At 44.3% G+C, this 24,388-nt stretch overlaps 2 protein-coding genes across 2 annotated transcripts in view; one reads left to right on the top strand and one right to left on the bottom strand.

The window, feature by feature from the left end:
- Positions 1-24,388, bottom strand: part of chd1l (chromodomain helicase DNA binding protein 1-like) — a 131,437-nt gene that overhangs the window by 81,996 nt on the left and 25,053 nt on the right. The window lies entirely within an intron of this gene.
- adal (adenosine deaminase-like) lies at positions 2,807-24,388 on the top strand. Its single transcript, XM_068041036.1, has 10 exons — positions 2,807-2,973; positions 10,417-10,547; positions 11,619-11,679; positions 12,403-12,490; positions 14,896-14,977; positions 18,884-19,010; positions 19,895-19,975; positions 20,209-20,347; positions 22,269-22,369; positions 23,875-24,388. The coding sequence occupies exons 1-10, from the start codon at positions 2,926-2,928 to the stop codon at positions 24,070-24,072; spliced, it is 1,056 nt and encodes a 351-aa protein (XP_067897137.1). The 5' UTR covers positions 2,807-2,925; the 3' UTR covers positions 24,073-24,388.

Here is a 24,388-nt window from a genome sequence, read left to right as displayed (position 1 = left end):
CCCTCCCTCTTCTCCCCCCCTCCCTCTTCTCCCCCCTCCCCCTCCCTCTTCTCCCCCTCCCTCTTCTCCCCCCCCTCCCCCTGCCTCTTCTTCCCCCCCTCCCCCTGCCTCTTCTTCCCCCCCTCCCCCTGCCTCCTCCCCCCTCCTCTTCTCCCGCCCCTCCCTCTGCCTCTTCTCCCCCCCCTCCCTCTGCCTCTTCTCCCCCCCTCCCCTCTGCCTCTTCTCCCCCCCTCCCTCTGCCTCTTCTCCCCCCCTCCCTCTGCCTCTTCTCCCCCCCTCCCCCTGCCTCTTCTCCCCCCCCTCCCCCTGCCTCTTCTCCCCCCCCTCCCCCTGCCTCTTCTCCCCCCCCTCCCCCTCCCCCTGCCCTCTTCTCTCCCCCCCCCCCTCCCCCTGCCTCTTCTCCCCCCCCCCTCCCCCTGCCTCTTCTCCCCCCCCCCTCCCCCTGCCTCTTCTCCCCCCCTCCCCCTGCCTCTTCTCCCCCCCCTCCCTCCTGCCTCTTCTCCCCCCCCTCCTCCCCTGCCTCTTCTCCCCCCCCCCCTCCCCCTGCCTCTTCTCCCCCCCCCCCTCCCCCTGCCTCTTCTCCCCCCCCCCTCCCCCTGCCTCTTCTCCCCCCCCCCCTCCCCCTGCCTCTTCTCCCCCCCCCCCTCCCCTGCCTCTTCTCCCCCCCCCCCTCCCCCTGCCTCTTCTCCCCCCCCCTCCCCTGCCTCTTCTCCCCCCCCCTCCCCCTGCCTCTTCTCCCCCCCTCCTCCCACTGCCTCTTCTCCCCCCCCCTCCCCTGCCTCTTCTCCCCCCCCCTCCTCCCTGCCTCTTCTCCCCCCCCCCCTCCTCCTGCCTCTTCTCCCCCCCCCTCCCTCCCTGCCTCTTCTCCCCCCCCTCCTCCCCCTGCCTCTTCTTCCCCCCCCCCCTCCCCCTGCCTCTTCTTCCCCCCCCTCCCCCTGCCTTCCTCTTCTTCCCCCCCCCCTCCCCCTGCCTCTTCTCCCCCCCCCCTCCCCCTGCCTCTTCTCCCCCCCCTCCCTGCCTCTTCTTCCCCCCCCCCCTCCCCCTGCCTCTTCTCCCCCCCCCTGCCTCTTCTCCCCCCCCCCCTCCCCCTTGCCTCTTCTCCCCCCCCCCCTCCCCCTGCCTCTTCTCCCCCCCCCCTCCCCCTGCCTCTTCTCTCCCCCCCCCCCTCCCCCTGCCTCTTCTCCCCCCCCCTCACCCCTGCCTCTTCTCCCCCCCCCCCTCCCCCTGCCTCTTCTCCCCCCCCCTCCCCCTGCCTCTTCTCCCCCCCCTCCCCTGCCTCTTCTCCCCCCCCCTCCCCCTGCCTCTTCTCCCCCCCCTCCCCCTGCCTCTTCTCCCCCCCCTCCCCCTGCCTCTTCTCCCCCCCCTCCCCTGCCTCTTCTCCCCCCCCTCCCCCTGCCTCTTCTCCCCCCCCAGCCCCCTCCTGCCTCTTCTCCCCCCCCAGCCCCCTCCTGCCTCTTCTCCCCCCCCAGCCCCCTCCTGCCTCTTCTCCCCCCCCAGCCCCTCCTGCCTCTTCTCCCCCCCCAGCCCCCTCCTGCCTCTTCTCCCCCCCCAGCCCCCTCCTGCCTCTTCTCCCCCCCCCAGCCCCCTCCTGCCTCTTTCCCCCCCCCCAGCCCCCTCCTGCCTCTTTCCCCCCCCCCCAGCCCCCTCCTGCCTCTTTCCCCCCCCCCAGCCCCCTCCTGCCTCTTTCCCCCCCCCCAGCCCCCTCCTGCCTCTTTCCCCCCCCCCAGCCCCCTCCTGCCTCTTTCCCCCCCCAGCCCCCTCCTGCCTCTTTCCCCCCCCCCCCAGCCCCCTCCTGCCTCTTTCCCCCCCCCCAGCCCCCTCCTGCCTCTTTCCCCCCCCCCAGCCCCTCCTGCCTCTTTCCCCCCCCCCAGCCCCCTCCTGCCTCTTTCCCCCCCCCCCAGCCCCCTCCTGCCTCTTCCAGCCCCCTCCTGCCTCTTTCCCCCCCCCCAGCCCCCTCCTGCCTCTTTCCCCCCCCCCCAGCCCCCTCCTGCCTCTTTCCCCCCCCCCCCCCCCAGCCCCCCTCCTGCCTCTTTCCCCCCCCCCCCCCAGCCCCCTCCTGCCTCTTTCCCCCCCCCCCCCAGCCCCCCCCTGCCTCTTTCCCCCCCCCCCCAGCCCCCTCCTGCCTCTTTCCCCCCCCCCCCAGCCCCCTCCTGCCTCTTTCCCCCCCCCCCAGCCCCCTCCTGCCTCTTTTCCCCCCCCAGCCCCCTCCTGCCTCTTTTCCCCCCCCCCAGCCCCCTCCTGCCTCTTTTCCCCCCCCCCAGCCCCCTCCTGCCTCTTTTTCCCCCCCCCCAGCCCCCTCCTGCTCTTTCCCCCCCCCCCAGCCCCCTCCTGCCTCTTTCCCCCCCCCCCAGCCCCCTCCTGCCTCTTTTCCCCCCCCCCAGCCCCCTCTGCCTCTTTTCCCCCCCCCCAGCCCCCTCCTGCCTCTTTTCCCCCCCCCCCAGCCCCCTCCTGCCTCTTTTCCCCCCCCCCAGCCCCCTCCTGCCTCTTTTCCCCCCCCCAGCCCCCTCCTGCCTCTTTTCCCCCCCCCCAGCCCCCTCCTGCCTCTTTCCCCCCCCCCCAGCCCCCTCCTGCCTCTCTTCCCCCCCCCCAGCCCCCTCCTGCCTCTCTTCCCCCCCCAGCCCCCTCCTGCCTCTCTTCCCCCCCCCAGCCCCCTCCTGCCTCTCTTCCCCCCCAGCCCCCTCCTGCCTCTCTTTCCCCCCCCCCCCCCCATTGCTCATAATATTGTTCATGGTTGAATTTTGCATTAAGACAATAAACTACTATGTTTGTCTTCAAATCTAATTGTTTCATTTGTTTCCTAGATCACACTAAACAGCCATCAATTCCTGCAATATTAGTTTTCCTAAAAGGAGTAAAAGTGGTTACAAAATAATATTTCAAACTGACTGGAGCAAACCTTACAGCAGTATTTCTGAAAGCATTATCATGACGACAGAAACAACGGTGCAATTTCACCAAGCTTTGCCTAAAGTTGTAAGTGTTGCGCAAAACCTTTAAACATTGGCACGTTCCATAATGCATGATGTGGGGTCCTGGACTCAGGCTCACAACAGGCAGCGCAATGGTTAGCACCGCAGCCTCACTGTTCCAGCGACCCGGGTTCAGTTATGGGTACTGCCTGTGCACAGTTTGCAAGTTCTCCCTGTGACCACGTGGTTTCCGCCGGGTGCTCTGGTTTCCTCCCACAGCCAAAGACTTGCAGGTTGATAGGTAAATTGGCCATTGTAAATTGCCCCTAGTGTAGGTAGGTGGTAGGAGAATGGTAGGGAATATGGGATTAATGTAGGATTAGTATAAATGGATGGTTGTTGGTCGGCACAGACCCGGTGGGCCGAAGTGCCTGTTTCAGTGCTGTATCTCTAAATAAATAAATAAATTAGTTCATTAGTAGTAGTTTTTGCACTGGTCGGTCACAAATTTTTTTTACGTTCAGGGTAAGGGAAAGTCTAGGAACTATTAATATTTTAAATATTGTACTGTGCAGCTAAGATTGTGATTTTGCTGATATTGGGCAATGACTCCACCTTGCATATGTTCATGAAGACTTGCAACATAATTGTTTACATCTTGGTAGTGGTGCACTCACCTGTGCTGCTAGCTACTAATACTAAATTTTTTAAAACTAATACCAAATAGCTACTTGTCAAGAACTATGCAACAGTAACATTAAACAGCAGTAGTTGTATTTAGATGACTCAAAGGAAGGACTTGATTACTCCACTTCTGGTTATAGATTGAACTCTCCATCTACTAAAATGTATTTTACTTTATAGATTATCATGTGTATGTATATACTGGACAATAAAGCTTATTATTCTCATTCCTTAGTTTCAAACCTGTTCTCATCCACTCCTGTGTCTGCAGATCTTGGTTACATGGACTGTCCTTACAACTCATGTTTGGTAATTTACTCGGTTGTCTCTTTTCTTGGTTGCTGTCCTTCCATCACTATCAGGGCTTGCTTGCTGTAAGGTTTTGACCTGATTCTCAGCTGCTTTAATGCAGCATTGAGCTTCTTGGCAGCTCAACTCTGACCAAATCCCCATATAATTTGGCCTTCCTTCTCTGCTACTTTCACACTCCTACCCTCCCTCTCTCAGCCCCCTCGCTATGTCTGCAAATGGATCTCAAATGCTAGCTCATGTCATGCCTCATTTGCTCTTGCTCTCTGGCCAGCAGTTTCATCCGCTACGCTCCCTCTTGTATTCCCTTGTTTACCAAGCCCTTATGCTTGCCTGTCTTTCTCGTATCTCTCTCTGCTGTTGCTTACGCCTCGTTTCTATTCAAAGTATTCTTTTGTTTACATTTCCCTCATTTACTGACTTTCTTTTACAGTACTGGAGGAGCAGAAATGTCCTCTAACTACATTTTGGGAAAAGCCATTATCTTGGGAGTTTGGCACAAATTCTGTTGCCTAGCCACTGACCCCATCCCTCTCCCTGGCAACGGCTATACTGTTTGCAATCTTGGTGTCATATTTGATCCTGAGATGAGCTTCCAACCACAGATCCTTGGGATCACTAAGATTGCCTAATATCAACACCATAACATTGCCCCTGCCTCACCTTAGCTGCTGCTGAAATCTGCATCCATGCTTTGTTCCCTCTAGACTTGACTATTCCAATGCACTCCTGGCCAGCCTTCCACCTTCAGTAAACTTGAGGTCATCCAAAACATTGCTGCACGTGTCCTTACTTGCACCAAATCCGGTTCACCCATCACCCCTGTGATCATTGACCTACACTGGCACCCCGTTAAGCAACACCTCAATTTTAAAATTCTAAACATTGCTTTCAAATCCCCCTATGGCCTCGCCTGCTTCCTATATCTGTAACCTCCTCCAGTCCTACAACCCTCTGAGATACCTGTGCTCCTCCAGTTCTGGCCTCTTGTGCATCCCTGCTTTTAATTGCTCCACCATTGGAGGCCGTGCTTTCAGCTGTCAAGGCCCTAAGCTCTGGAGTTCCCTCCCTAAACCCCTCCACCTCTTATCTCCTTTTGGACACTCCCTTAGAACCTACCTCTTTCACCAAGTTTTTGGTCACCTGCCTTATATCTTCTTATGTAGCTCAGTGTCAAATTTTGTCTAATTACACTAATGTGAAGCGCCTTGAGACGTTTTACTACATTAAAGGTGCTATTTAAATATAAGTTGTCGTTGCTGTTACTTAGCCTCTCTGCATGCTGTTCTTCATTACACTTCTTTTGCAACCTCAAGATGTGCACTCTTGCCATCATTTTCCCTCTCGTTCAATTGATTGGGCTGTAGTGACTCTCTATCAGCTTGCCTTTACTCACTGTTCAGGCCAGATCATTGCAGTGTCACAACCGAGTGACTATTTGGGTCAAAGTTTGGGCTTCGCTGATGTTGTATTTTTGTTTTCTTTTAATTTTGTGTGAAGCTGATGCTGAGCAGAGAGGCCAGGTCCATGGTTGCAGCTGAAATAGGTAGACCAATAGTTTATGATCAAACTGTAATTACAGATCAAATCTAATTTTTAAAAAGTAAGACTAAGATGCCCTACTGTGTGCATAAAATTCTAATGTTCCTTGTCCTTTTTTTTTAAAAAAAAACAAATCCACTTGGCACCTGTAGAATGTCTAAATTGGAAGGGTGCTAATTTCAATGGGATGAGAGTGGATCCAGCCAGGGTAAAACAGTACTGGTCTCCTTATTCAAAGAAGGATGTAAAGGCGTTGGTGGCAGTACAGAGAAAGTTTACTAGACTAATATCTGGAGTGGGCGGGCTGACTTACGAGGAAAGATTGGACAGGCTAGGCTTGTATCCGCTGGAATTTAGTTTAGTTTAGAGATACGGCACTGAAACAGGCCCTTCGGCCCACTGAGTCTGTGCCGACCATCAACCACCCATTTATACTAATCCTACACTAATCCCATATTCCTACCACATCCCCGCCTGTCCCTATATTTCCCTACCACCTACCTATACTAGTGGCACAAGAGTAAGAGGCGACTTGATTGAAACATATAAGATCCTGAGGGGTCTTTACAGGGTGGATGTGGAAAAGATGTTTCCCCTTATGACAGAATCTAGAACTAGGGGTCACTGTTTAAAAATGAAGGGTCGCCCATTTAAGACAGAGATGAGGAGAAATTCTTTGTCTCAGAGGGTGGTGAGTCTTAGGAATTCTCTTCCTCAAAAGTTGGTGGAAGCAGAGTCTTTGAATATTTTTAAGGCAGAGGTAGATAGATTCTTGATAAGCAAGGGGGTGAAAGGTTATCGGGGTAGCCATGAACTTACTGAATGGCTGAGCAGGCTCGAAGGACCGAGTGGCTTACTCCTGCTCTTAATTCATATGTTTGTATATAAAACGGAATCAAGACTGACAGCAAAAATCAGTAACAGAACAATGGGGAGTCTTTAAGCAGAAAATGCTTCAGGTACAGGCTAGGTACATTCCAACAAGACCAAAAGGAAGGGGGACCAAAGCCAGGACTCGTTGGATGACGCGGGTGATGGAAAATATGATGAAACAGAAATACAGGATGTATGATGCATACATATTAAGTGAATATCTTCCAGTGATAATTGGGTCAGATACAATAAGTTAAAAGGGAAAGTGAAGAGGAAAATAAGACTGGCAAAGAGAGAATAGGAGAATAGAATGACAGTTAACATAAAAGAGAACCCAAAAATCATCATCTGGCATGTAAATAGTGTCACACTCACGAAGGAAACAGTGATGAAATATGATAGGAATTTGAGGAATTATGAAATAAAAGTCAACTGTTGAACTGAACTACAAAAAATGGACACATTTGTGCCACAGACAAAATGGAGTAGAGATCAGGTGAACCCTTCTATGCTATCAATAAACCTGTTTGTCTGTGGAAGATGAAACTCATTATCCACATCTGAATTAACTTTGGGGAAATCAAATTGAAATGGAAAACAGCCCATTCCATCCTAACAACTCATCTGCAGGAATGGAGCTAACAAAGAATTTTGCAGACAGACTGGCTCTGAAGTCAAGGCCAGGATAACAGCTGTGAAATAACACCTATTTATCAGAATGGACCCAATTTAGATGCCATCATGTAACAAAGGTTCCCATATCTTGGAAAATTGTATGAATCACCCTAGGGGAGCGAGCTCTTAGTCATGACTGACATCCCAACCTCACAAGTTTCTACTTTAAAGGGTATCTTTCTGGAGAGGGAGAACAGCCAGAGAAGTTATTTTCCAGCCGTGACATAGTTCCAGCTAAGCAGGAGCCCTGCCGATAACATCTTTTAACTACTGCAGCAGATAAATTGCAAGGTGGCTTTGGAACTCCCCCACCTGTGAAAGTGAACCGGGATTTCCACCAAAGACTTCGGATTCAGGCTTAATCACAAGAGACCTGTGACACTTCATTCTTTTCAAGGCAAAGAACATTCAGGCCTGCACCGTTGAAAGATTTCCTTCCGAAAAGCTTCTAAAGGTTTCTTAAAACAACAAACTCTTTTACAACAATGGGACTCGAAATGCCTGGTACCACTCTACTCTCTATCTTTTCTTGTGTGTGTGTGTGAATGCGTGAGTGGGTGAAGTCGAACATTTTTCCATTATTGTGTAAAATAAACCTCTTTCTTAACCTAAGAGAAAACCTGTCATTTGTCTATTTACTTGACTTTTAAAACAGTCAGGGACTAAAACACTATTTTTAAAACAGTATCTGCGGTCAGTTGAGAGGTGAAAGTGGCAGTCACCCACACTACTTCCCATCTGTCCATAACAATAGTAAACAGGTAGTAAGAGGTGAGGTCTATTGGGAACAAAGAGGGTGATAAATGTTGACAGGCACAGGGCAAGGCTAGAACACTTAATGAATACTCTGTATCAGTGTTTCTAAGGAAGAAGATGCTGACAAAATATCAGTAGAAGCGAAGATATAGCTAATGGATAGAGTGAAAATTGAGAGACAGGATGTACTGGAAAGGCTGGCTGTCCTCAGATGGGATAAATCGTCTGGTCTGAATGGCTTACATTCCAAGTTGCTGAAGGAATTGGGGGTTGGGATAGCGGAAGGGCTTGTCATAATCTTCCCTAAATACTGGGGAAATGCCAGAGGATTGGAAAGTGGAAAATATGGCATGCTTATTCAAGAAAGGGTATAAGGACAATCCTAGTAACTGCAGACCAGTCAGTTAAACATCAGTGCTGGGTAAGGTTTAAGAAATAATAATCAGGGAATAAAATCAACACACACTTGGAGAGATTCAAGTTAATTAAGTTTAACCTGTGCAGATTTGTAAAAGGCAGATCATGCTTGACTAATCTAATTGAATTCTTTGATGAAGTAACAGAGAGGGTTGATAAAGGGAATGCAGTGGATGTTGTCTATATGAGTTTTAAGAAAGCATTTAGAAAAAGTACCACATAAGGGATTGTTAACAAAATTGAGGCTCATGGAATAGGTGTCAGTTTAGATAAAAAATTAACTAAGGACAGAAAACAGCAGGTCATAGTAAATGATTATTTTTGTGACTGGAGGATGGCTGACAGTGGTGTTCCCCAAAGATCAGTGCTAGGACCACTACATTTTTTGATATATATGATTTGGATATTGGAATACAGAGTAATATTTCGAAATTTGTTGATACCAAAATTGGAGGAGTGACAGTGAGGATGATACAAAACAACTGCAACGGGACATAGATAGGCTAGCAAAATGGGCAGACAAGTGGCAAATGGAATTTAATACAAAGAGGTGTGAGGTTATGCATTTTGGCAGAAGGGATAGGGAGAGACAATATAGACTTAATGGCATATTTCTATAGCGTATGCAGGGACAGAGGGATCTGGGGTGCACGTGCATAAATCTTTGAAGGTGTCAGGACATATTGAGAGAGTAGTTAGCAAAGCATTTGGGATCTTGGGTTTCATAAGTAGAGAGATTGAGTACAAATACAGGGAAGTTGTGCTGAACCTTTATAAAGCTCTGGTTAGGCCACAACTAGAATAATGCATACAGTTCTAGTCACCACACTTTAGGAAGGATGTGAAGTCCTTGAAAGGGTGCAGTGATTAATCAGAATAGTTCCAGGGATGAAGGAATTTTAGCTACAAGGATAGGCTGAAGAAGCTGGGTTGTTCTACTTGGAGCAAAGGGGATTGAGAGGTTTAGATAAGGTAGACAAGGAAGAACTGTTCCCATTGGCAGATGGTACAGAGACTAGGGGACACAGATTTATGGTTTTGGGAAAGAGATACAGGGGGAATGTGAAGAAGAACTTTTTACGCAGCAGGTGGTAAAGTCCTGGAACTCGCTGCCTGTGAGGGTGGTGGAAGCAGGGATAATCAGTGATTTCAAAAGGAAATTGGATGGGCACTTGAAGAGAATAAACTTGCAGGACTATGGGGATAGAGTGGGGAAATGCGACTGATTGGATTGCTCCACAGAGAGCCAGCATAGACCCGATGGACCGAATGGCCTCCTCCTGTGCCATAAATGACACTATGATTCTACATGACAAATACAGTTGAATACAACTTAAGTTTTCAACTGATTACTTGACTCATTTTTCATTGAAAAGAAAATTAAATCTGTTGCAGTAATATAGTTGTTGACAGTCTCACTTCTAAATCATACAAATTAAACACAATAGATTTACTTTGGACATATGGAATAATTATGGAAATGAAAATATAATAACCAGTAACTCGATAGTACAGATTATGAGGGTTAATTAACAACTAGATCACATCTGAAATATGGCACTTGTTTGTTAATAGATCAATACTATTTACTGACAGTAGAAAAACCCAATAAGGTTTATGTGTATTGATTCTGGCAGAGGTAGGAGATTGGAATTTTATATAATTCATTTCTCATGTCTGTTCATTTTGCTTTGTGGCTGGTGCCGTTGGAACTGTATCCAAGCACCACACAATTCTGTAAACCTTCAAATTCCGGCTTAATAGCAAGGTGGAGTACACTAGTGGTTTAAATGTCAATAAGAAAGTATCTGACTGAAGGTGATTTATTTATTTCGAGATACAGCACTGAAACAGGCCCTTCAGCACACCAAGCCTGTGCTGACCAACAACCACCCATTTATACTAATCCTACATTAATCCCATATTCCTTACCACATCCCCACCATTCTCCTACCATCTACCTACACTAGGGGCAATTTACAATGGCCAATTTACCTATTAACCTGCAAGTCTTTGTGGGAGGAAACCGGAGGACCGGCGGAAACCCACGCGGTCATAGGGAGAACTTGCAAACTCCGCACAGGCGGTACCCAGAACTGAACCCGGGTTGCTGGAGCTGTTAGGCTGTGGTGCTAATATGAGATGCTGTTTAGTGTCAGAGCTATGCTAAAATGGGACGTGGTGGTTCATGATGTGTAAGCTCAGCAAACATTGCAAAAAAATGTACTAATGCTCTGTTTTTCCCCTTTAGGAACTTCATGCTCATCTCAACGCCTCAATCAGCAGTACTACAATGGAGAAGCTGATACTGCAGAAACCACATCTCAACTTTCAGCATAACATGACCGCTATCAGAAAAGGCCAAAAAAGGACCTTAGACGAGTGTGTATCAGTAACAATGAGCTTAAGATCATAATGAGTTTTAACTGCTTAAACTACTTTACTTACAGAAGAATAAGCCAAACTTAATAATATTGGCATGATTGCTAAATAAGACAAACACAGTAAGAAAAATATTCAAATACAAATTTACGTAGTTTTGTCAGTGGTCTTTTAAAGGCTTTTATAGGTAAAATTATGTCCCGCAGTGCCATTGTGTTTTACTAACATTTTTCTGAATGGAGTTTGCTAAATTTGGTAGTGGGGCAACATTGGTCTACTCCAATCGCTAATGTCCCACCAGAGAGCTGGGACCTTCCTTATCTATATTTCTCAGTATCATATTACACAGTGCTTTTATCTACGAAGACAGCAGAGAAATCTTTTTATGTTACACACCACTATCCTTGTACCTGCTGTATAGCCAGTTACTTTGAGGTGCAAGAGACCAACCAGGTTGGCTCGTCCTCAGATTTTCCTTACTTTGTTATAGGGAAACATCTCACCTCTGTTGCATTCTTCTCAATAACTCGGTTGTGATTAGGAGTTCACTATAAAGCAATTCATATTCTAATAACTTAGTAATGCAGCATATTAAGTATCTTTACAATTTACTTTTACACTGAGGCACTGCAGCCCTATATCTAATTTTGGTTAGATAACATGTATATGAATTAGTACAGATGTTTAAATTTGTGTTCAGCATACTTAGATAATTCCTTAAAAAATAGAGTGCATTAAGTTTGGGTAAATGCCAAAGAAGATAAAGAGCAAGGTTGAGGTTAGTATGCATAAATCTGCAACTGTATCATTGGGGACGCATTTGTGCTTCAAGCTTGTGAACAGTCCTAATGTAAATGCAGCCTAAAATTGGGGCCCCATCTGACATTAGTTCAGGGTCAGATCAAATCTTAACTGTGCTATACAAAGTCACTGTTGATATGAAGCAGAAACTGCTTCAACTGTCTACATTTGTAGGGTAAATGCACCCCATGAGTAAAATTTAAATTGCTGAAAAGAATTACGTTTCCTGATTTATTTTTTGGTTACATTGTGTTTTTTTTTCTTTCACAGATGCTTTGAGATGTTTAAAGTAGTTCATCAACTAACTGACAATGTTGAACACATTTTCATGGTAAATAACATTTTCACTTTTTCTACAAGAACTGGAAGTTATTCCAAATTAAATTTGTGATGATAAATATTGGTCTTCCTAGTTCAGGGTACCAAACATGAATTTTCTTTTGAATCACTGGGACGGATATTCCCTTGGAGTGGTGTTGAGGCACCCGCTGAGCTGTGTGGTAGTTCCAGCCACTCCATCATGTGGCTGGGAGGCCTGGCCAATTTTGAAGACTGGATCTTATTTGCGTGTTGTTGGTGGATTGTCCACCTGGTGCAGTCACTGACAAGCATCCCATCCAATTGGGAAGCAGAATTTTAATTGCGCGCCTCCACTATTTAAAAGGTGAATGCATCTCTTAGAGAAGTATACAATCACCCTCACAAAAGTGTTGTCTGCTGACTGGAAGCAATTACAGGGCAATTTATAATGTTTGAGTAGACCTCAAATGTAAGTTCTGTTGTTTAATTTTTCAATAGTAGCAGTTTATTCTGTGACTCTCAAATGTAAATTCTGTTGTTTCTCCACTGGCTGGAAGCACCTGCAAACCATCAAGAGCAAAAGCTCCACACTGCAGTTACTTTGTAGTGGAGGTACTGATGGAGCAGGTGCTGGACAGGAGGCATATTTTCTTCCTAATTGCAGTCCTGAAAGGAAATTACTGAGGTGATGAGTGCATACAGCTGTCCTCTGAGGATGTACGTTTATAATATGAAGTATAAATTTTCCTCTCAGGTAGCGAAAGAGGTCATCAAAGAATTTGCAGCTGATGGCGTGAAATATCTTGAGCTGCGGAGCACACCACGAGAGGAGAAAACTACAGGTAGTATTACATGATTATATGAATACATTAAAATTAGCAGCGACCAATTATTAGAATCCATACCATATTTTAGTGGGGAAAAAAGCCCTTTGGTGATACCACTGACATGGAATCATAGAATGGTTACCGCACAGAAGGAGGCCATTAGGCCCATCATGTCTGTGCCAGCTCTCTGCAAGAGCAACTCATCTAGTCCCACTCCCCCACCATTTCCCCATAGCCATACAATTTTTTTCTCTTCGGATAATAATCCAGATATCTCTTTTGAAGGCCTAGTTGAATCTGCCTCCACCATGCTCTCAGGCAGCACATTTCAGACCCACATGATGCTTATATTGTCAACCTCTACACATCACAATTAAACACTTATAATAAAGCTGCCACTCAGACTAGCACCTGTAAAGAGCGACAGAAGATTTTTACAGAGTTATTGGGACAGATTTTTAACTTGCTGTATGGGCATAAAACTGCCATTATAGATGGCAGTTCTTGAAACCACCTGATTATTATTTCCAGTGAAAACAATTGAAATTAAAGTCCTGAAATTTCTATAACAAGTGGCTGATTCACCATGCCCGGGTAATAAGTTGAAAATCTACTCCATGATGTCAGCTTGTGTATTGCTGTCTTCCCAATGGCTTTCTATGCATGCATGCTTGCACACCTGCACAGTGCTTCAAACTCAATGTGAAAAAGCCAAGAAAATTTTAATTTTTAGGAGGCAGGTAACTGTTGGTTGTCTACTAATAAAAATGTTAAAATTGAAGTTTAAAAAACTCCCATGCAGTCCAATGGATTTCACATTTAAACCTTTAAAAACTTGACTTTATAGTTAAGCTGCAGTGAGCATGAAGCCAAAGTGGCAAGAGACCAACTGCCACATTTGGTCTTGCAGCTCTTCCTGACATGCATTTAAGCTGCTTTCACACCTGAATTGCAGCAGACAGTTTGTTTAACCATTTTGCATTGATCCAAATTATGTCTATACATCACCTTTTCAGCTACGTCTGCTGAAAAATGGTAAAATAAAACACAAAGCTTTTTTAAATATGGATGTATATCTAAATAAACATATGACACTGAAGTTGCAATAGTAACTGACATTCTACTGATGTTTGTAAACCACTCTTGTAGTTTATATAGTCAGTTGAATTATGACTTTAATGTCACCCATCTATTACCCCATATTTAATTTCTTCAGTAAATATAGTATTACAGAAGAACTACATACAGAATGTTTGAACAACTTGAACTTTTAATCTTGAAAGTGAATGCCAGAAAGTACAATTAGATGCAGGTAAACTTGAATTTCCTGTACAAATTGTACTTGATTCGCAGACAATCTCTCCTTTTGTTTCCATGTTTTCGTTCTCAGGATAATATTCTGAAAACCAGTTCTTCTTTTGCTCTGATGAAATGGTCAGCATAATGAATAACATTTTAAAGATTTTTTAATTTTAGAAAATATTATTTGCCTGGAAAATGAGATTTAAGCATTCTCAGCTGTCATCTTAAACCCCATGATCTGACTGTCAAATCCTGTCAACAGATTTGGTGAATTCAGTGTAAGAATGCGTTTTATAAATAAGAGCTCTGACTAACCCTCAAAGTGTGTTCACTGGTTCTAAGGTACTGGTAATATAAGTATTGCTGCTTCTACTGTGAGATGGCAACTGTGGAGAACTCTGCAACTTGGGCTGCCAAGTTGAAGGAGGCAGCGTAGCAATGAAGGTTATATATTGGGAGACAAGCCAGTGGAAAACTGAACTCTCTATTGGCCTATTATTAGGTAATATGGGTGAGACGGGTTAAAATGTAGAATGCTAATTCCAGTAAAATAAAAAAAAGTACATAAATGATACTTAGCAAAATTGAGAAGATCGTTAAAAGCAACATAGAATAGTTTTACTCAAGATGATTCTGTCTAAATTGTTATTTCCAGTGCCCTTGCAAGGAAAGGCACATTCCATCTGAACCTTAAACATCCATATGTGATACTGCCTGTTACTAAACTCATTAACAACTAAAGAATGGTCTGAAGACCTCGAGAAAGAGATGAGGAACTTATTTAAGAAAATGGAAAACAGGATGATTAAAGGGTTGGTCAGCCTCACCCATGTCTATAGGATTATGTACACCATACACAGACAATTTCATTAAAAAAAACTTGTAAATAAAAAAAGTAGGGTATCTAAGACAGTGTGACATGACGGGAATTTGGCTTCATCCAGGGAAGACTGAACTCAGTAATTGTAACTTGAGAGATTGTTTACCCAACTGACTTTACTTGGTTGCAAGTACAAAATCTTGAACAAAGTACTGGCTTGTGAGCATTCTGACATACCGCTGTTGATTAATCTTGCATAACTAGGTCAACATTCTTAGCATTTTATTTCTTCATACAGGAATGACTAAGAAGTCCTATGTCGAGGCGATACTTGAAGCTATAAAACAATGCAAACAAGAGGGCATGGACATAGATGTAAAGTATGTGAACTTTTTACTATATAAGCTGATCTCCTGTGGTGGTGTTCACGGGCATTCTGGGATCTCGAGCATTATTGCAATGGCTAGCTGCTAAAATGGAGTTGTGTTTTACTTACTTTGTCCCTTTAAAGCCACTGCTCAAGTACTAACTCTGGAATTGGTCTAAATAGGCACATCTTGAAGTTGATAGAGGCATATTGATGTGAAAAGTTTCTGTAGATTGGAAACAACTTGTAAAACTATTCCATGTTTCTTTTCTTTGTCTTCTCAATTTTTCTAAATATTATTTTTCAAAACTAAGGATGTGTAGAAAGATGTGCCAAATTTTGATAGAGGTGTTTAAAATCATGAGGGGGCGAAACAGAGTAGGCTAGCGAGAGCCTGTTCCAATTGGCCGTAGGGTTGAGAACCAGGAGACACAGATTTTAAGTGACTGGCAAAAGAACTAAAGGTGACATGAGGAAAAACTATTTTCTGCAGCCAGTGGTTAAAATCTGGTATGCACTGCCTGTAAGGGTGGTGGAGGCAGATTCAATCATGGCTTTCAAAAGCGAATTGGATAATCACCTAAAGGGAAAAAAAAATTGCAGGGCTACAAGGAAAGGGCAGGGGAGTAGAACTAGCCAAATTGTTCTTGTAGCAAATGACTCCCTCTGTGCTGTAACCCTTCTATAATTCTGCACATTAGGTACCAGGCTATGAGTGGTTCTAGATTTGGTAATACTAGGGATGGGGTGCTGGTCCTTACCAGCAGTGGGGTGGACTGCAGAAATATTGTAGAACTGAGGCCATCATGAAGTTTGAGAATTGGAGTGGGTGCTTGGGGTTTGGGGGTGGATTCAGCGGGGGTTGCTGGGGTCTCACAACAGAGGTTTCTAGAGAATTGGGTGTTACAGTGATTAGAATGGGGGAAGAGGGGTGAAGAAGTCTGGAAGGTTTGTTACTGGAAGAGCACTGGGGGGGGTGGTGGGGAGATAGGTTTCAGAGTTTGGGAGCATGGAAGAAGAGCTTGGGTTTGGGAGCAATGGGTAGGACATTTCTGGTGCTGAGTGCTTCCCTGGGTCTTACATGAGTAGTGACATCTTGAGGTCTGGCTAGGCTAGGAGGCGGATACTAAGGGAATCTGCCCAATTTACTGCTCAGTGATGGCATTCTTACCTCTGAGGTAGAAGGATGTGGTTCAAATCCCACTCCAGAGACACTAGGCTGACACTTCAGTGTAATACTGAGGGAGATCAGGACTATGTGGAATAGCATCTTTCAGATAAAATGTTAATCCGAGGATCTGTCAGCGTAAAAGATCCTATGGCACCATTCAAAGAGCATAGTGTTCTCCTGGTGTCCTAGCCAACATTTATCCTTCAACCAAGATAACTGCAAGAGATTACCTGGCCATTTATCTCAGTGCTGTTTGTGGGTCCCTGTGTGCATATTGGCTGCTGCATTTTCCTAACTTACATCAATGACTGTACTTCAAAAGTACTTCATTGGCTGCGAAGCACTCTTGAATGTTGTCAAATGACCTCCTATGCAACTATGACAAAGGTAAACTTTCCTTCCTGTCTTCCTTGATCTGTCTGCAGCCGTTGACATAATTAACAATCCTCCTCCAGTGCCTCACCACTGTCATCCAGCTTGGTGGGACTGCTGTCATCTGGTTCCATTCTTATCTATCTAATCGTATCTAGAGCATCACTTGCAATGTCTTCTCTTCCTGCTCCTGCATCGTTACCTCTGGTGTCCCCCAAGGATCTATCATTGGCTCCCTCCTATTTCTCATCTACTTGCTGTCCCTCGGTGACAACATCCAAAAGCGCGACATCAGTTTTCACATGCAGGCTGATGACCCTCAGCTCTACCTCACCACCACCTCTTAGCACTCTGATAATTTAGCAGGAGTTATCAGACATCCAGTACTGTATGAACAGAGATTTCCTCCAGTTAAATTTTGGGAAGACTTTTTGACAAAGTGTCACCTTAAAGGCTGGTTAACAGAATTGAGGCTCACGGAAGTGTCAATTTGGATTAAAAATTGGCTTAAAGATAGAAAACAGCGAGTCATGGTAAATGGTTTTTCAGACTGGAGGAGGATAGACAATGGTGTTCCCAAGGTTCAGTGCTAGGAGCACTGCTTTTTTTCAATATATATAGATGACATAGATATTGGAATACAACGTAAATTTTCAAAATTTGGTGATGATACCAAACTTGAAGGTGTAGCAAACAGTAAGGATGATGCCAATCGACTGCAACAGGACATAGATAGGCTAGCAGAATGGCAGACAAGTGGCAGATGGAATGTAATACAGAGAAGTGTGGGATGATGCATTTTGGCAGAAGGGATAGGGAGAGGCAATGTATACTTAATGGCATAGTTTTGAAGATTGTGCAGGGACAGAGGGACCTGGGGTTCATGTACATAGATCTTTGAAGATATATGGTATATATTGAGAGAGTAGTTAGGAAAGCCTATGGGATCTTGGGCTTCATAAATAGAGGTATTGAGTACAAAAGCAGGGAAGTTATGCAGAACCTTTATAAAGCTCTGGTTAGGCTACAACTAGTGTGTCCAGTTCTGGTCACCACACTTTAGGAAGGATGTGAAGTCCTTGAAAGGATGCAGCGATTTATCAGTATAGTTCCAGGGATGAGGGAATTTAGCTACAAGGTTATGTTGGAGAAGCTGGGGTTGTTCCCCTTGGAGCAAAGGAGGTTGAGGGAGATCTGATAGAGATGTACAAGATGATGACAGATTTAGATAAGGTAGACAAAGAAAAGCTGTTCCCATTAGCTGATGATACAAGGACTAGGGACACAGATTGAAGATTTTGGGCAAGAGATATGGGGAGATGTGAGGAAGAACATTTTTACGCAGTGAGTGATAATGACCTGGAACCCGCTGCCTACGAGGGTGGTGGAAATGGGGACAATCAATGATTTCAAAAGGAAATTGTATAGGCACTTGAGAGAAATAAACTTGCAGGGCTATGGGAGTAGAGTGGGGGAATGGAACTGACTGGATTGCTCTACAAAGAGCTGGCTTGGACCCAATGGGCTGAATGACCTCCTGTGCTGTAATGATGCGATGATTCTAAGACTGAAGCCATTGATTTCGGTCCCTGCTCCAAACTCCATTCCTTAGCTATCGACTCCATCCCTCTTCCTGGCAACAGTCTGAGATTAAACCAGTCTATTCGCAACCCTGGTGTCATATTTGACCCCAAGATAAGCTTCTAACCAGCTCATCTGCTGTTGATGCCTTTGTTACCTTTAGACTTGACTATTCTCATGCACTCTTGGCTGGTCTCCCACATTCTATCCGGCATAAAGCTGAAGTCATCCAAAACTCTGCTGCCCATGTCTTAACTCACACTAAGTCGTGTGCACCTATCACCCCTGTGGTCTCTGACCTACATTGGCTCCCGTTCAAGGAATGTCTTGATTTCAAAATTCTCATCCTTGTTTGCAAATCCCTCCATGGCCTTGCCCCCTCCTTATCTCTGTAGTCTCCTCCAACCCCACAAGGGCTCCTCTGAAATATCTGCAATCCTCTAATTCTGGACTTTTGATAATCCCCAGTTTTAATCGCTTCTACATTGGTGCCTGCACCTTCAGATGCCTAGGCCCTAAGCTCTGAAATTCCCTCCCTACACCTCTCCACCTCACTTTCCTCCTTTAAGACACTCCTTAAAGCCTACTTCTTTGACCAAGCTTTTGATCATCTGACCTAATATTTCCTTTCCTGTCTCGGTGTCATATTTTGCTTAATAATACTCCTGTAATGCGTCTTGGGAGGTTTGAGTACATTAAAGGCACTATATAGATATAAGTTATTGTTAATTAATCATCTCAGAAATGTGAGGAAAAATAACAAAAAACTAGCAATATTAATTTTTATTTCCCTAGATTTCTGTTATCCATAGATAGAAGAGGTGGGCCTATTGTTGCTATGGAAACGGTAAAACTTGCAGAAGAATTCTTTACGTCCACTGATGGGCTGGTGGTTGGCGTGGATCTAAGTGGGGATCCCACAGTGAGTAGTTTGTTTTAAAGGCTGGCTCGGGTCTGCAAATGAAACCCGACCTGAGCCCAACAGAACTACATCCAAGCCCGACCCGGCCTGAGTCCTTCCATTTTTTCCCGCGCCTGACCATCAGTTAACCTACCTTGCGTTTTTCACTTTGTTGTTGATCTGCATAAGCTTAAAATAACTAACAGAACCACCTTTCTGGTCCAACGATTACATTAACATTGGAGCCACTTACCTGAGGTTGTGATAGAGCGTGTCCGCCCCGACCTGACCCATGTCATCGGGTCCCGTCGGGTTCGGGTCAAATAACCAGCCTTTAGTTTGTTTCTCGTTAGCTGTGTCAACCCTAATTCAGAACTGCAAGGTGCAATATCTTGTCTTAATCCTTTTATTGGGTTTTTCTACATTCATTTATTTACATTGGTTTTTCAGACAGACAACTGGTGGCATAATCTGACTATGCTCAAGTAAGTGTGTGTGTGTGTGTATATAATACACATACACACAGCACAGTTTAGTAATGAAGTATCTTTTGCATATATTTTAGTTACCTAAACTTTGTCATAGGCAACTGATTAGAGTAGCTTTTGTACAGTACAAGTGTGTATGAATGTTGTATAAATCTACATATGTTAAGATACATTTGAGTTCACAAATTGTAAAGTAGCATGAAAATCATTTTGAAATTATTAAAAATGATTAGCAATCAATATCTGGAGAGGCCTAATATCAGATTAGCAGATGCATATGGATAAATGATCTTTCCTCCAATAAAATGCAGAAAACTGCAAATGTGAGTGACTCAAAGACTGTTTAGTTTATAGTGATGCATTGTTTTCAGTGGAATAGTATAGGCTTATCACCAGTTTTTGTTCTTCCTTTTTAAGGTAGGACACGGCAAGAGTTTTATTGCCCCACTTCATGCAGCTAGAAATATAGGACTCAAACTTGCTGTGCACATGGCTGAGGTAAGGAGTTTGTAAATTTGGAGCATTATCTATTTTGGATGTATTCTAAAATTGAATGTGCATATTTATTCTTCAGATTTTAATCTGTGACTGCATTTATGCACATAATATTGTAAGCATGACCAAATATACCTAAAACATACACAGATAAAAATTTTGCTTGTCATCATGGATGCATTTAAAAATGTTATATCACAAAATATTAACTAACTATTTTTATCATCTTCATTAAGATCCCCCATCAAAATGAAGAATTGGAAATGTTTCTTGGTCTTCCTCCAGACAGGATTGGCCATGGTACATTCCTTCACCCAGAAGTTGGAGGTTCAGAATATTTAGTTGACATCATCAGCAAAAATCAAATACCCATTGGTAATGACAATTATGTTCTATTTCGATATGTAAAAGTTTACAAATTACTTATCGTTATTCTGAATATAGTTTATTGAGGAAAAACTGTAAAAATTATTTTGGGGGGAAAAGTGGAGCATGATATATTGGTTTTGTGATATTCAATGTCACAAGTAACATTCACACCACACAAGCACCAGGCAATGATCATCTCCAACAAGAGAACCTTGACATTCAATGGCGTTACCATCATCAAATCCCCCACCATCAATATCCTGGGGTTTGCCATTAACCAGAAACTTAACTGGACCAACCGTATAAACATTGTGGCTACAAGAGTAGGTTGGAGGCTGGGAATTCTATGGCAAGAAACTCACCTCCTTTCTCCCCAAAGCCTGTTCATCTACAAGGCACAAGTCAGGAGTGTGATACAACTCCCTTTCCAATAACACTCAGAAAGCTCAACAGCATCCAGGACAAAGCAGTCTGCTTGATTGGCACCCCTACCATAAACATTCATTCCCTCCAGAACCAGCACACAATGTATACGATCTACAAGTTGCACTGCATCAACCCACCAAGGCTACATTAAGAGCACTTTCCAAACCCCGATTTCTACCATCTTGTGTCGCATTTGAGCCCGAGATGAGCTTCCAACCTCATATTTGTGTCATCACTAAGACTGCCTATTTCCACCTCTGTGACATTGCCTGACTTTGCCTCTGTCTCAGCTCATCTACTGCTGAAACCCTCATTTATGCATTCATTACCTCTAGACTTGACTACTCCAACGCACTCCTGACTGGTCTCTCACATTCTGTTCTCTGTAAACTTGAGGTCATCCAAAACTCTGCTACCCGTGTCTTAACTCGCACCAAGTCCCATTCCCCTATCACCCCCGTGCTCGCTGACTTACATTGGCTCCTAGTCAAGCAATGTCTTGATTTTAAAATTATCATCCTTTTTTTCAAATACCTCCATGGCTTCACCCCTCCCTATCTCTGTAATCTCCTCCAGCCCACAGCCCTCCAAAATATCTGCACTCCTCTAATTCTGGCCTCTTGTGTATCTCTGGCTTTAATCACTCCACCATTGGTAGCTGCGCCTTCAGTTGCCTAGGCCCCAAGCTTTGGAATATCCTCCTTACACCACTCAGCCTCTCAATCTCACTTTCCTCCTTTATGACACTCCTTAAAACCTACCTCTTTGACCAAGCTTTTGGTCATCTGATCTAACATCTCCTTTTGTGGCTCGGTGTCAAACTTTGTTTTATAATGCTCCTGTAAAGCATCTTTGGACGTTTCATTAAGTTAAATGTGCTATATAAATATACAGTGTTGTAGAAGAACAAGTGCAGCAGATGCATGGGAATACTGCAACCTGCAAGTTCCCCTTCAAGTCACACACCATTCTGACTTGGAAATGTATTGCAGTTCCTTCAGTGCCGCTGGGTCAAAATCCTGGAACTTCCTCCCTAACAGCACTGTGGGTGCACCAATGTCACATGACGGCAGCGGTTGAAGAAGGTAGCTCTCCACCACCTTCTCAATGGCAATCAGGGATGGGCAATAAATGCTGGCCTAGCCAGCGATGCCCACATCCTGTGAACAAATTAAAAAAGAATGCAAGGTGTCATTCTGCACTTGCGATACTTCAAATATGACTTCCCGATACCATGGGATCTTTAACGTCCACATAAGGCGGCAGATGGGGCCTTGGTTTAATGTCTCATTTGAATGATGGCCCCTCCAACAGTGCAGCAGTTTCTCAATACTGCGCTGAAGTGTCTGAAAGAAAGAGAATGAAATGGGGGAAAATGTCTTAAAGCCCTCTGTGAATCATCTAATGGATGAAATCTTTCTCTACAAAAAAATTTTAGTACAATTTGAATAAAGGAAGAAAAAGTTGGGAATTGTTCTAATTTATATCATCAATTTTCCAGAGCTTTGCTTGACATCAAATGTCAAATGTCAGACTGTTTCTTCATATGACCAACACCATTTCCAATATTGGTACAATCGTGGGCACCCCTGTGTGGTTTGTGTAAGTTCAATTACTTTGTCTGCTACTAAATAATGGTGCAAGTACTGAAATGTAAAAGTAACAGATATTCAGCTTTTGTAGAGAACTGAGTGGGTTAGCACACTCAGTGGAATGAACATGTTCTCTCTCTGATGGCTCTACTGGTCCTCATAGAAAGGTTAGGGCAGTCTCAATTTGTGCCTACTTATGTAAACTCACAACACAAGACTACTGATAATTCTGGACTAATAGATCTGCAGGCTTCTGTCAACTGTCATTCAGTTCTCTCTTTTATGTGGCCTGATCAAAATCAGAAATTTACTGTCTATAAATATCACACAAGGAAACACATATAGCCTACAACCCCAACTTCTCTAGTCTCGCCACGTAACTGAAGTTTTCCATCCATGGTATCATTCCAGTAAATCTCCTCTGCACCCTCGAGATCCTTCCTAAAATGTAGTGTCCGGAATTGGCCTCTATACTCCTGAGGCCCAACTTCTCGTGGTAATCAGTCAATGACAGTGGCCAAAATACCCATAATCTCTGCACTCCAGAAAACACTCAATCCAGTTAGGGCACGCATCAACTAGAACTGTGCTGCATCCTAGTTGCTTTTCTGCCTGCTGTTTGTTGCAAGTTCGGTCAGACCAAATGGAAGAAAATGCCCTTATAATTTTTCACAACCTCAGTGTCCCAATGAAGTACATTTGAAGTATAATCATTATTATATTGTTGGAAAACTTGTGATAAATATTGGTCAGGACAATGGGAGCATTGATTGCTCAACTGATTGTGTGAAAATATTTTGGCTGGAATCTTTTGCATGTATTATATTAGGGTGATGTGATGGTAAATGGCTATGCTGTTTCAGGCTTGTAGTGATTAGTATATGTGCCAGCATAAATCTGGTAGGCTGAATAAAATGCTGTTTCATATTTAAAAATTTTGAGGGTTTTAGTATAGTTCCAAATATTCACACTAGGAACTACATCAGTGAGGTATTAAGTGGGCAGGATGTCCCTGTTAATGATTTAACTAATATTGTAAATATCCCTTTAATTGCTCCTTATAAATCTGACTCCCTCTCCGTTAAAATCTATCTTCAACTCATCAGTCGCAGTCAGTATATTCAGTGATGTTTATTGTGCTGTTGTAGATTATAACACAAAGCAATTTTGTTTTTCATTTGTGGGATGTGGGTGTCGCTGGCAAGGCCAGCATTTATTGCCCGTCCCTAATTGCCCTTGAGTGGCCTGTTAGTCCATTTCAGGAGGCATTTTAAGAGTCAACCACATTGCTGTGGGTCTGAAGTCACATGTGGGCCAGACGAAGTAAGGATGGCAGATTTCCTTCCTTAAAGGACATTAGTGAACCAGATGGGTTTAATGAGAACAAATGCACTTATCCTGATCTAATAGCTAACAAAATGAGGCATTAAAATAGATAAAACTTATCAAATCAGCCAGACGTGTTTTTTGCGCATTTGGAAAACTAATTGTTGCTGATGTTTTTCTTCTCCCCAGACTGATGGCAAAGGTGTTTTTGCTAGCGACTTGTCCCAGGAGTATCAGATAGCAGAGACAACATTTAACCTTTCTAAAGCTCAGATATGGGAGCTCTCTTATCAAAGTATTAATCACATCTTCGCTCCAGAGAGTGTAAAATCTGACTTGAAAAGTCGATGGAATGACCTGAAACCAGGACTATGTAACCAAGGCTAACAAAAGATTTGTAATTTGGACAATGCTCCTGGCTCCGTTTTTCTTAGCTGATGATTAGTTTTGGAATCTATCTTGATTGTTTCTAATGACAGACTGATGAAAGAAAATCAACAAATCTGCAGTTCTGAATACTATATGTGATCCTCCCACATGGGCAGTTGTCCTAATTGTCTTCCACATCACCGATAATATTTAAAATAAAAGCAAAATACTGCAGATACTGGAAATTTGAAATAAAAACAATGTGCTGGGAATACACAGCCGGTCTGGCAGCATCTGTGGAGAGAGAAACAGAGTTAACGTTTCAGGTTGATGA

This window comes from Heterodontus francisci, chromosome 10 (genome assembly GCF_036365525.1).
Source record: "Heterodontus francisci isolate sHetFra1 chromosome 10, sHetFra1.hap1, whole genome shotgun sequence".
NCBI classification, from domain to species: Eukaryota; Metazoa; Chordata; class Chondrichthyes; order Heterodontiformes; family Heterodontidae; genus Heterodontus; species Heterodontus francisci.
The sequence above is the reverse complement of the archived record's forward strand: the minus strand, read 5'-3'. Positions and strand labels throughout refer to the sequence as shown.